General features: G+C 39.4%; 1 protein-coding gene across 1 annotated transcript in view; it reads right to left on the bottom strand.

Moving 5' to 3' along the window:
- Positions 1-519: 519 nt before the first annotated feature.
- carmil2 (capping protein regulator and myosin 1 linker 2) overlaps positions 520-12,542 on the bottom strand; it is a 159,450-nt gene continuing 147,427 nt past the window's right edge. The window contains exons 35-39 of the mRNA XM_059992767.1: positions 10,540-10,656; positions 8,507-8,543; positions 7,393-7,488; positions 3,887-4,153; positions 520-2,122 (exon numbers count right to left, since the gene is read on the bottom strand). Of these exons, the coding sequence (XP_059848750.1) occupies positions 2,046-2,122; positions 3,887-4,153; positions 7,393-7,488; positions 8,507-8,543; positions 10,540-10,656 (594 nt within the window). The 3' untranslated portion in view covers positions 520-2,045. The remainder of the gene's footprint in view (positions 2,123-3,886; positions 4,154-7,392; positions 7,489-8,506; positions 8,544-10,539; positions 10,657-12,542) is intronic.

Raw genomic sequence — 12,542 nt, forward strand, 5'->3', positions numbered from 1 at the left:
GTACGTACCTCAAGTAGATCTCGAATAGGGAGAAATCCATGTGACAAAAATCATCAGTGCCATTTAGCACCGCCTTTTAGGAAAAAAAATCTGATCCCATTTTTCCATTGCAAGAAATGCATGTGCCTTAATGATTAATAGTGTATATTTCAGACATGTCTTTTTAGAACTCAAGAAATAGATTAGGAATAGGCCATTCAGCTCCTTGTGTCAATCGACAAGTTAATGGCTGATCACTCTGCATTAATCCCACATCTCTCAATTCTTTTAAAAACAACAAATCCTTCTGAAAATTATAACCTTAGAATTGCAAGGATTCTGTACTTCATGGGTGAAGAAATTACACACTATTTCCAACCCAAACTGGCTGATTGGGTATTTTGGAGACAGTATTCCTTGTGTAGATACAACAGACAGGTCAAATGTCATCCCTGCCTCCATCCTGTCAAGCCCAGTAAGAATGTTGTATGTTTCAACATGTCATCCTGATTTTCATTGTTTTATTTATTCAACATATAAACAATATCTTAAGATGTCTGGAATATTATCAATGTGTGATTTCACATCAGTAACTTAAAGAATGAATTTACATAACATTTTCAGAATATCAAAATGTCACAAGGTAGTTTAAAGGAATGTAATCAAACAAAATTTAACAAGTGAGCCACAAGCCATTTCACAGTCCACTTAACCCTCCTCCTTGCATTTAAGAAAAAAAATGGTCATGCACATCCATGTATGTTGAATACTTTCTTCTTTTCTTGGACTGCTTTATATTAGGTACTCTTAAAACAAGTCAGTAAACACAGAGATATGAATATCCACTTTTCTCATCTGTAGAGCTACCCAAACTATAAACTGAGGAGTGTCATGATGAAACAGTAGTTAATCTAATCATTGTTCCTGCATTCATTCTGTGGGATTGAAAGCAGACTATGAAATGTAAACAAGCTGCGAATGGAAATGATGCCGATTGTTTTTCTCTTAATTTGGGGCCTGAATGTGGGTGGTGCTATTTGAGCCAACATTAACGTGCCTACTCCTAGGAACTGCAGTCTATTTCCAAATCATAATGATGTTTCTGTGTACCTGCTGCAGTTGTCATTGTAGATTATAAAAGTTGCTGATTCAGGAGGTCACTGAGGTTGCTGCAGCACGTGGCAGATATGCACTACAGTCATGTGGAGGCACTGGAGGATAGGATACTGATAACAAAGTTTCATACTGGAATGGTGTCAAATTTCTTGTGTATCATTGGAGCACAAGAGGAGTGTTCTATTGCATCCATAATTTGTGCATCATAGATTGTAGATCTCTACAGGATAATTACTCTTTTCTGTTAACATGTTCCCTTTGGTTAATGGTTACGGGGAGGTGGTCAGAATTTTAATGACTGCCTGCCACTTGATCAACCCCAGTGTGCATGCCTTGCTACTTGTATAGCTGCTCCTTTAACTCCAGTTAAGAGCACTTCAGGCCATTTCTGGAACTGTTGCTGGAGTGTGATCCTAGCAGAACTAGACTATTAATATCTGTCATTTTGTTTGGGAGAAAGCTAATGGCACTAGTTACCTGAGTAGCATTTAATCCAGGCAAATTATACAATGGTGGTGGGAACTGTAATTGAATAGCTGGTTCTCAAACACAGATTCTGCAGTAAAGTTAAGGTATTGAATGGGTTCTGGCAATGTCCACAGCTGTTCGATAACACATGGAATGAATGCTGGCTTTTGTGATTTTAGGGACCTCAAGAGGTTAAGATAAATGATCATCTTGACACTTTGAGCTGAAGATGATCCTATACTTTAGTCAATCATATCTACAAATGTGAATTGTGTATTTTAAATCCACATTTCATACAAATTGTATCAAAAATATACAGCTGTCAAATGAAAATTTTCTACTGAAATTCTTTTTAACAGATGTTTTGAGTAGATAAACTGGACTGGCTTCTCCCTGATGCAGCCCATTTTTATTTCAGTGTTTTACTGATAAATGTACACGTTGATTTTAGTCCATCAACAATGATCAATGGAGATTTTCCTCTAAAACTGATGGCTTATTCCCTCCGCATCTGTTGATTTCTGAGATAACTGTTCTGCAGTATGGCTTTCATTTTTATCTGGGAAACCAAAGGACACAAGTTAATAATGAAGTAGACTTTTCAGCAGCATCTTATCAGCTGCTAATTAACTGTTTAGAACAAAGAACATACAACAGTACAGCACAGTTACAGGCCTTCTGGCCTACAATGTTGTGCCAAACCAGCAAAAAAGTGAATTTAAAAAACCCAAAAGCTAATCCCTCCTACCTACACAATGTCCATATCCCTCGATCTTCCTCATATTTGTGCTTCTATCTAAACATCTCTTAAAAGCCTCTAATGTACTTGCCTCTACCACTGTACCAGGCAGTGCACTCCTGGCATCCACCACTCCCTTGAATTAAAAAAACCTACCCCTCGCAACCCCTTTGAACCTACCCTATCTCAACACTTGCCTCCTGCTATTAGACATTTCAGCCCTGGGAAACATGCTCCATGTCTACTCTGTCTATGCCTCTCATAATTTTATAAACCTCTATCAGATCTCCCCTCAGCCTCTGCCACTCCAGACAAAACAACCCAAGTTTCTCCAAGTTTGGCAGAGGAAGGATGAGAAGCGATAACTTCAGTTTTGTGAAGGGGAGACAATGTGTGATAAATCGGAGTGGTTTTTTTGAAGGGATAAAAAAATGGGAATTCTTATGGACTGTCACTAATATGCATTTAAGGAATTTATTTGATTAGATCTCATATCAAGAATTGAAACAAACTGAATCTCATAAATTTGAAGGCTAATTATTAACCTGGATTGGAAGCTGATCAAACAGGAAACAGAATGGATAATTGGTAAGTGCTCAAATTGGAAAGATGCAACTCATGATGGAGGAGCTAGAACTCTTCACAATATTCATTAATCACTTGGGATTTCCAATCGTACAAATCTGCTCTGCATTGTAGGTAGTGTAGATGAAAGCATCAAGTTACAAAGGAATACTAATAGATTGAACAACTTGCCAAAAGTGTGACAAATGGAATTCAGCGTAGACAAAAGTCAGCTTATTGTTTGGACAAACAAAGGAAACAGAACACATTCTCAGCTATGAAAGCCTACAAGTTCAAAAAGAACCAGTGGTAGTGGGTTCATGAACAGTTTATTAAAATGTTTGGGAAAATAGGACTAATGCAATGCTGATACTAGAGTACCCTGTGGGTTCTGTTTGGAAAAATTCTGTAGTGTGAGCACTATGGGGGAATAAAGCCTATGGAAGGATATGTTAATGTTGGAAGGAATACAGTGTACAATACTTTAAGCTGCACATTGAAAGGTAAATTGAATAACTATTTAAGGAACTCAGAAATTCGAGAGGTGGTTTGATTGAGCGTAAGGGAACAGAGCAGACGTAGGCCACTCAGCCCCTCAAATGACCAAAGAGATCATTGATCTCTGCTGGCTCAACTGGTCTGGTCCCCTCTACCTTCTAGGATGAAAATTCCAGAGATTATTACCCTTTGAGCAAATAAATTTCCATGAACTTCAGTTTTAAATGACTAGTCTTTTATTTTTTAGCTATGTCCCATTGTTTCTGATTTTCTACTAGTGAAATTATCTCAACATCTACCCTCTCAAGCCCCCTTACATGCATAAATGATTAGAGTGTGAAAAGTTAGGTTTAGTTAGGGATAGATATGGAAATTATTTTTGATAATTGGTGAATCTTGGATTTAGGTACGGTTTAAAAAAATCAAGACGGTCACATCATGAAAATACTGACTGACGATAAATCATTACTCTTCAATGTTATTGGTGATATGGAACTATAAAGTTTTGATGGTCAGCTGTACCTCCAGATTTTGATGTTACACAAATTTCAGGGCTGCGAGCTTCATTGAGAGTTAAACTGCTTTGTGATGCAATGAGCTTTCTGGGAAGTGGAACAGGATTTACATTCTGTTCTGTATTACGTTTTTGCAGGGGTTTTGTTCGAGGAGGAGGGAGCAGAATTTTCTGGTTCCTTCCTGATGTAATTTCTTGCTTTTGAGTTGTTTCTTCACCACCAAAATCTGCATTCTTGGCTTCTGAGGATAGTTGTCCTTCAAAATTCCCTTTGTCTGAAAAGATAAATGAAAATACTTTCTTAAACATTATTTAGACATCTTGATTCTGGTGTAATCTCTTCCATTAAATCTGCAAAACTTTATTAAGAATCATTTATATTTTAAATTTGCTGTCTTCCCTTCCCTCTCCCGTGGGACTGGTCATGGTTTACTGCGTCGCACTGAAGTGTCACTGCTGATGCATGAACCTAGACCAGGGGTGGGCAAACTTTTTGACTTGAGGGCCACAAAGAGTTCTAAAATTTGACAGGGGGGCCGGACCAGGAGCAGATGGATGAGTGTTTTGGTAATACACCTCATAAGAGAAAATAAAATATCATGGGATATGTAGAAAACATGTGCTTTAATTTCAATTGAAAATGAACAAATGCATTACAACAAAATATCTGTCTTTGAAGTCCCATGGTATTTAGCTATTTATTGAAATGTCTTTTAAAACACTGAAAATTAAATGAATAAAATACAGCTTTTTTTAATAGTAACAGTTATTATTTTAAAGCACTGAAAATTCTGTTATCCTTCAAGATATTATCATCATCACTCTCCTCCTGACTGTCTTTATTTCAAAAACAGTAGGAGATGCAGGTCTACTTGTCCTGCTCCTTCTTATTCAATTGTCCCCTGTGCCAAAACTCAACAACGACCCGCACAATGACAGAACAGTGAGAGCGCGCCAATATGCGGAGCTCTGTGCTCGCAAATCCCCGCAGGCTATCTCCCTTAGCCGGAATGCTGGCTAATTGTGAGCCAGTTCGGATGTGCCAGGAAATGGGTCGCCACAAGGTCACAAAGTAAAGCGCAAATGTGGAGTAATACGCTGCACCTCAACAAAGATCAATGTATATAGAGTGCATCATCTATTGGGAAAACGCCAGAATTGCGGGGAAAAAACGTTAACAAGGTTTATTAATATAATTTCATCAAGTTCTGCGGGCCGGATTAAAAAGCTTAACGGGCCGCATATGGCCCGCGGGCCGTAGTTTGTCCATGCCTGACCTAGACAGTAATGGGAGGCTCTGAGGAAGTTCCACATAGAAGTTGGGAGCATGACAGGCTGATTTTTATTTTGCCCCATTGAAAGATGCTCATGTAAACATGCAACACACACAAAATGTTGGTGGAACGCAGCAGGCCAGGCAGCATCTATAGGAAGAAGTACTGTTGACATTTTGAGCTGAGTCGCTTCATCAGGACTAACTGAAAGAAGAGATAGTAAGAGATTTGAAAGTGGGAGGGGGAGGGGAGGGGGAGATCTGAAATGATAGGAGGAGACAGGAGGGGGAGGGACGAATCCAAGAGCTGGAAAGTTGATTGGCTGGAGAAGGGAAGGGAAAGGATCATGGGGCAGGAGGCCTAGGGAGAAAGGAAGGGGGAGGGGAGCGCCAGAGGGAGATGGAGAGCAGGCAAGGAGTGATTGTGAGAGGGGCAGTCCCACTTTCAAATCTCTTACTATCTTTTCTCTCAGTTAGTCCTGACGAAGGGTCTCGGCCCAAAGTATCGACTGTACTTCTTCCTATAGATGCTTCCTGGCCTGCAGCATTTTGTGTGTGTGTTGCTTGAATTTCCAGCATCTGCAGATTTCCTCATGTTTGCATCATGTAAACATGGTTGTGAACATGAGGAACTACAGGAACAGGTTAAGGGTTCCAAGACTACCAGTAAACCAATCACTAAGCGTACCAAAGTTTAAAAAGCTATAAAATAAAGCAAATCCTAGCATTTATTTCTAGGTGGATAGAATTTTAAAGCAGGAATTTCTGCTGAACTTAGACCATATTTGATGTACTGTGTACACGTAGGAATGTCATATTATTCAGTCTGAAGATTCGCAGAATGATTAGCAGAATTGAAGGAATCTGGCTATTGGAAAATATGAAAGGAGAACATTTCTTTATACTTGGAGATAGGCTCATTGTATTAGACATAATAATGCAGGGGGCCCCAGCCTTGTGTCACAGACTCCTTGCTTAATGGTATTGGTCCATGGTTTTAAAAAAAGGTCAGGAACCTCTACTAATGTGATCTTAAAGGGCTCCTTGCAGCATTAAACTGTTATTTTCCTGACATTTATTAGGATGTTTCAATTTGATTCTAATAGGAGAAAAATATAGTATCATTAACTGGAAGATTTGTCTCTGGAGTTACTGTTGGGAGTTAAGGCAGGAAAGGAAAAGCAGCTCAGTGTGGCTTCTATTTTGGTGTTAGGTGAGTCTACCGCCCTAGTAGTACGTACGTACAAAGCTACGCAGCGAGTTAAACACCTCAAAAATCGCCCAAGATGAAGCTTTCTTCAGGGTTTTAGTAAGATCTTACTTGTGAAACTGCAGAAAATTAAGTAAATTACATATTAAATTCAATACAGAATCACCTGAATATACTAATACACCTATTATTCTCACAATTAGTGTTAACCAATGAAATACACACATGTAATACTCCATATCTATTTCAATGATACCTTAATAACAATAAGCAATAAACAAAATACATTTTCAAAATACATCTACTAAATGTTTACTGATATTAACTGAAGCTTAAGACTCACAAATGTTGCTGTTTCAAGGGCAAATAAAGAGATGGAGATGGATGGCTTTTCACCATGCACTTTAAATTAAACCCAAGTTAGCCGTGCAGGAAATGATATAAAAAAGCAGTTTATGTACAGGAGGTGATATGCATACAAATTAACTGCGCCCCCTTGAGGTCAGAACAGTAAGTGGCAATGTAAACTCTACTTGCAACACAGTGCCTGTGTTTATTCACGGCTCCGCCTCAGTATGCACCACACAGATTGTAGTGAATTGCCAGATATAAAGCAGTCAAAGTACTAAAGTTGATACTAATGCCTTTAAGCTACTAAAATCAAAGAGTCAGCCATAATTCCCACTCCTATCTGCAATTTGCTATTACACATGGATGAAAAGTCAAACTTATCTTCGAACTGGACCTTACTGTCTCCTCAAAACAGTCACTAGAATAATTTACCACAAGATTTGATGTAGTTCCTATCATTTAGTCAACTTAATGGTTGAATTTGGTCATGAAAGCCCCATTAACCAACAGAATCCTGAAGCTTATTGTAAGTACATACATGAAGGTTGATTTTGAATGTGGTATGTAATGGCCAATACCATGGGATGACGACCTAGTAAGAAATATGCTGAAGAGATAATAGAAAAATAGACTTACTTCCGTTGTAGATATTTCATAAGGGAGAAGAAATATATTTTTACCTGCTTTTTGACTTGCACAGGACTTGGCTATATTGGCTTGCACAACACGTTTAAGAGACTGAGGTGGAGGCTGTGGTTTGTTTTCTCCAGCTATTCCTTCAAATCAAACACAACTAACTGCATTAAAGTTATAACTTGCATTAGTAATAGAACGTTTCACAAATTGTTTCAAGGTTCTTCATAAGCCTTAAACAAAAATTTGACACTGAGTCACATAGGCATATTAGTTCTGATGCTTGTAGACTTAAAGGGGTAGAGAAGCAGGGGGTTTGGTGAAGTGATTCCAGAGTTCAGGGGCTGGAGAGGTCTGATAATGTCACGAAGATGGAGAGAGTCACCGTCATGCCAAAGGGTACCAAATGTAAAGTTCATGAGGATGTAAACTATTTTGCTTGGTACAGTTCGGCTCAATTTTGGACAGATGATAAGGGTAGGAATAGATTTGTTGCACAGGGATCACAATTTAATGAGCTGTGAAGATGAAACTAAAGCTGACCAGCAGCCAACAGTTCCACATTTGGCCGTCAGCCCTTAATGTGCGTAGATGTCTTCACCATACTCCCATTGTGATATATCTGTCCTCGTTTTCAATGAGGCTCCATGCAGTCTCAAGGAGCTACATCTCAACTGTACATCTATGGTCCAAGATGCTAAAGTATAAAAGGAAGGGATTGAGTGTAATTCACATCTGGGCTCTTGTTAAATGTTCAAATTAATAAAACTGCCAACTCTGTGAAAAAAGGCTTCTACAGATTAAGCAACAGTTTTTTATTTGCTAAAGTATGTAGGCGCCGAGCTGAAGTTGAACAACATCCTGGTGAATGAGGGGGTTTTTTCCTAGGTGGGTCAGGAAGAATTGGAGGGCTGAGGCTATGCTATCATCAGTGGACTGGTTTGAGTAGTAGGTGAACTGGAAACTGGGATTTAAATGATTCATTACTAGCTGCTCAAGGTATCTCATGATGTTGAAGTCATTGTCACAGGGCGGTAATTGCTTAGGACCGTTACTGTTGCTCTCTTGGGCTCCAGAATGATGGAGACTGCTTTGAAGCCTGCAGGGGCAGATTGCTGTTTCAGAGAGATATTAAACATGTGAAAGATTTCTCTGTCTTACCTTTAAAGTTGGTTAATTCTAACTCTGATTTTATACCCTATAGAAGAAGGGGAAAAAATGGAAGAATAAATTACTACATGGCATGCAAGTGCCTACTGTTCATACAGAAATTCCATTTGCCTCATGTCCTAAACATTTTCTGGAAGTTTCAAGTGGAAAATTGACTTTAGTCTCATTCTAATGTTTTTTTTTCAGATTATTTGCCAGCTTTTTCTGCATTCTGCAACATCCATGCCAAAATTAACTATTTTCTCCTAGGCTCCTGTTTACATAATTCTGGAACTAGATTTGGTGAATCTGATGAATTGCACATTTTTGCAGTTCACCTGACAAGTCTCAATTTCGATTCCTACAGGTTTCAACTTCTCCTGTATTAGTAGTGTCGAAAGCAATATTACCACTTTTGTAGAGGGACCAAGCAAAAGTAGCATCATCTTCAGGCTTACAATCATATCTGGTAGTACTTAAAGTGTCCTTAGGATTGTATAATCAGTGAATTATTGTGGAAAAATTAAAACTAAAAGTAGAGCATATAAAATGGCAAGGATCTGTGAGAGATCAGAGGATGAAGAATTGTACAAGAAACTAAATAGTTATAAGGAGCGAACATTGCAACGTGACATCAAAACCAACAGCAAGGGCTTCCATTAATACATACAAGGAAGAGGGTAGTTAGGGTAAGTGTGGAACCATTAGAGATCAAGAATGGGGAATCAATAACAGGAAATCATGAAAAGGACAGGCAAATTAAATCGATACCTTAAAATTTTCTTCGCTGCAGAGGATACTGTTAATACTCCAAAGCTATCTATTGGGATAATTTCAAATGTTATGGTGAATTTAATAATTGCTGTCATGAGGAATGGGATAATGAAAAGCAAGCTGAAGTGGTCAAAAAGCAGACAAGTTGCCAGGAAGTTCATGGTATTGAGAGGATTTGTGTGAAGATTGGTTATTGATAGAAGACTGGCATTTGTAATAAATGGGTCTTTTCCAGCCTGGAAGGATGTAACAAGTGAAGTGCCCCAAGAATCAGTGGTTGTCTCTCAATTATTTATAATTTATAAACATGACCTGGAGGAGAATATAGAGTACCCAAGTAATTTAAAACCGAGGTACATAGGGATTTGTAACTGTGACTGCCAGGAATTCTCTACCCTGAAGAGGTATGGAGCACTGAACACTGGGGTTGTTCAAAGACTAAGTGGATAAATGTTTGATAAGTCTGGGTGTTGAGGTCTATGGTGTGCTGACGCAGAAGAGATGAGGCCTGGGGAACATCATACTGAATGCTGGAGCAGGCTTGAGATGCTTGTGACTTACTCCTGCTATTTTCTTATTGGGGGAACAGACCAAGGCTAATATTGTTCAATCAATCCAATTACTCAAAAGGGTCATGAAATGGCCTTTGATTAGATCAATAGGGGACTATTAGCTGCTTATAGCAATGGTTCAAATGACCACAGGGAGGTCATTTTCTAGAAATTATTAGAAAATAATTTTCTAGCCAATAATAATTTGTATGTGGATATTAATCTGTAGTTCAGCCTGTGAGGGGCAGGCAACAGAAACCACAAATACACATAAACATTTCAATTTTTCTAACATGTTTTGTGTTATGCAATCGCTTAGGTCCATCGGGGAAGAGGCCTTTGAAACTGTTCCTCCTCATGCTAATTTCACAGGCAAAATGCAATACACAACATCAATATCATGGCCCATATCAAGTGCCCTAAAGGTGCTTCACAAACACAGGCAAGTTTAGACTATTTTTAGGCATTAAAAATCATTACCCAGTACAGTTATTTCCTTCTACAGCCTCTTGTGAAGTCAATAGCTACTTAACTGCCCTTTCAGGCAACTGGAGGGTCTCAGCAAAGTGGGCCAGTATGTAAAATAACTCATTAGTTGTACTGAAAATTCTATTACCCTGGATTGGACACCTTTTGGTTGCCTGCCAAGTTTCAAAGAGCCTAAAGAATAAAGCGAGCTCAGACACTCTTAGCGAGCTTTTAAAAGCTACTTTCTCTTACCAGATTCATCTGGGGGTCGGAGGGGATTGTCTTCAGATTGTTTACACCTAGTGCCTGGTGTATGTGCTCCTCAGATCGGAACAGCAGCTTTCCGTCACTGAGATCTGAATTAAATTCCTGTGTGTTGACAGAAATATTCAAGTTAAATGACAGTTCAAACAAATCTCTGACAGTAATTCATCAGTTTATTGTGGGTAAGCCGTAAACTGTACATGGCAAATATAACATGCAACATCTGTTTAATAATATCGAATATCCTTCCTCTTCTATACTCCCAATGCCCTTAGCTCAGTGGTGAAGGATTCATGGTCGCAAGAACTTTACCTAAAATGTTAACCGCTAGACCAGGATCTCATCTTAAAATACCTATGACACTTCCCAGCTTGGCTTGAAAGGTAATCTTGTTTTCTTGTGACCACAGCCTAGCAAGTATATTCTATAGTTCACTGTATCTACCTGTATTTGTTACTTTCAGGGAATTATGACATGGAGAATGTTTCTTTATGCTTGGCTGTTATTGTGACCCCTAGTTGTCCGTCCCAAAAGCGTTGGGTTGTCTTACAGGGAAGCCAGTCTGCATTTCAGGTTCACCCTGCTCTAACCCGCACACAGTCTTATCTTTTGCAGCCGTGCACTCTAAAGTTTTGCTGGAGATGCCTCCATGATCCTCTGGAAAACCAGAACCTATTGTAAATGGAAACCACCTCATGGGGTATAGAGATTATGGTCCTGCCCCCAGACTGCTCTGATGTCTCAATAACATCATGCCATCAAAGCTTTTTCCACCATTTCTACATAGTTCTGATTGTATAAAATAATACATTAACAGCATGTGAAGTTTAAATCTGATTGTATTTTGGTTCATCAAAAATATCACCCTTTTACTGAAGACAGGCAATGTTATACACACAAAATGCTGGAGGAACCAAGCAAGTCAGCCTGCGTCTATGGAGCGGAATAAACAATCAATATTTAGGGACAAAACCCTTCATCAGGACTGGAAAGGAAAAGGACAGAAGGCAGAGTATGAAAGGTAGAGAAGGGACTGGCATAAAACTGAGGGTAAGGTCAGGCAGGCTGGCAGTGCATCTGGCCCCTTGCCTCAGTATCTTAGGAAATGCTCTTGGATGGGTAAGTGAGAGGTCAAATGCTTTCGGATAGGTACTTTCTTTTGCCCTTATTACTAATTTCCTAACTGCAATCTATATCATCCTACAAAAAAAACATATTATATCAAAGGATTCAGCTCTCTGCTTTACAGATTAACACTACAAGTAATTTAGAAACATAGAAAACCTACAGCGCAATACAGGCCCTTTGGCCCACTAAGTTATGCCGAACAAGTCCCTACCTTAGAAATTACTAGGCTTACCCATAGCCCTCTATTGTACTAAGCTCCATGTACCTATCTAAAACCATCTTAAAAGACCCTATCGTATCTGCCTCCACCACTGTTGCCGGCAGCCCATTCCACGCACTCACCACACTTTGAGTAAAAAACTTGCCCCTGACATCTCCTCTGTACTCACTCCCCAGCACCTTAAACCTGTGTCCTCTTGTGGCAACCATTCCAGCCCTGGGAAAAAGCTTCTGACTATCCACACGATCAATGCCTTTCATCATCTTGTACACCTCTATCAGGTCACCACTCATCCTCCTTCGCTCCAAGGAGAAAAGGTCGAGTTCACTCAACCTTTTCTCATAAGGCATGCTCCCCAATCCAGGCAACATCCTCTGCACCCTTTCTATGGCTTCCACATCCTTCCTGTAGTGAGGCGACCAGTAAGGAGCACAGTACTCCCAAGTGGGGTCTGACCAGGGTCCTAAATAGCTGCAACATAACCTCTTGGCTCCTAAATTCAATTCCATGATTGATGAAGGCCAATACATTATATGCCTTCTTAACCACAGAGTCAACCTGCACAGCTGCTTTGAGCGTCCTATGGACTCAGACCCCAAGATCCCTCTGATCCTCCACACTGCCAGAGTCTTACCATTAATAC

This window comes from Hypanus sabinus, chromosome 17, assembly GCF_030144855.1.
Source record: "Hypanus sabinus isolate sHypSab1 chromosome 17, sHypSab1.hap1, whole genome shotgun sequence".
In the NCBI taxonomy this organism is placed as follows: domain Eukaryota; kingdom Metazoa; phylum Chordata; class Chondrichthyes; order Myliobatiformes; family Dasyatidae; genus Hypanus; species Hypanus sabinus.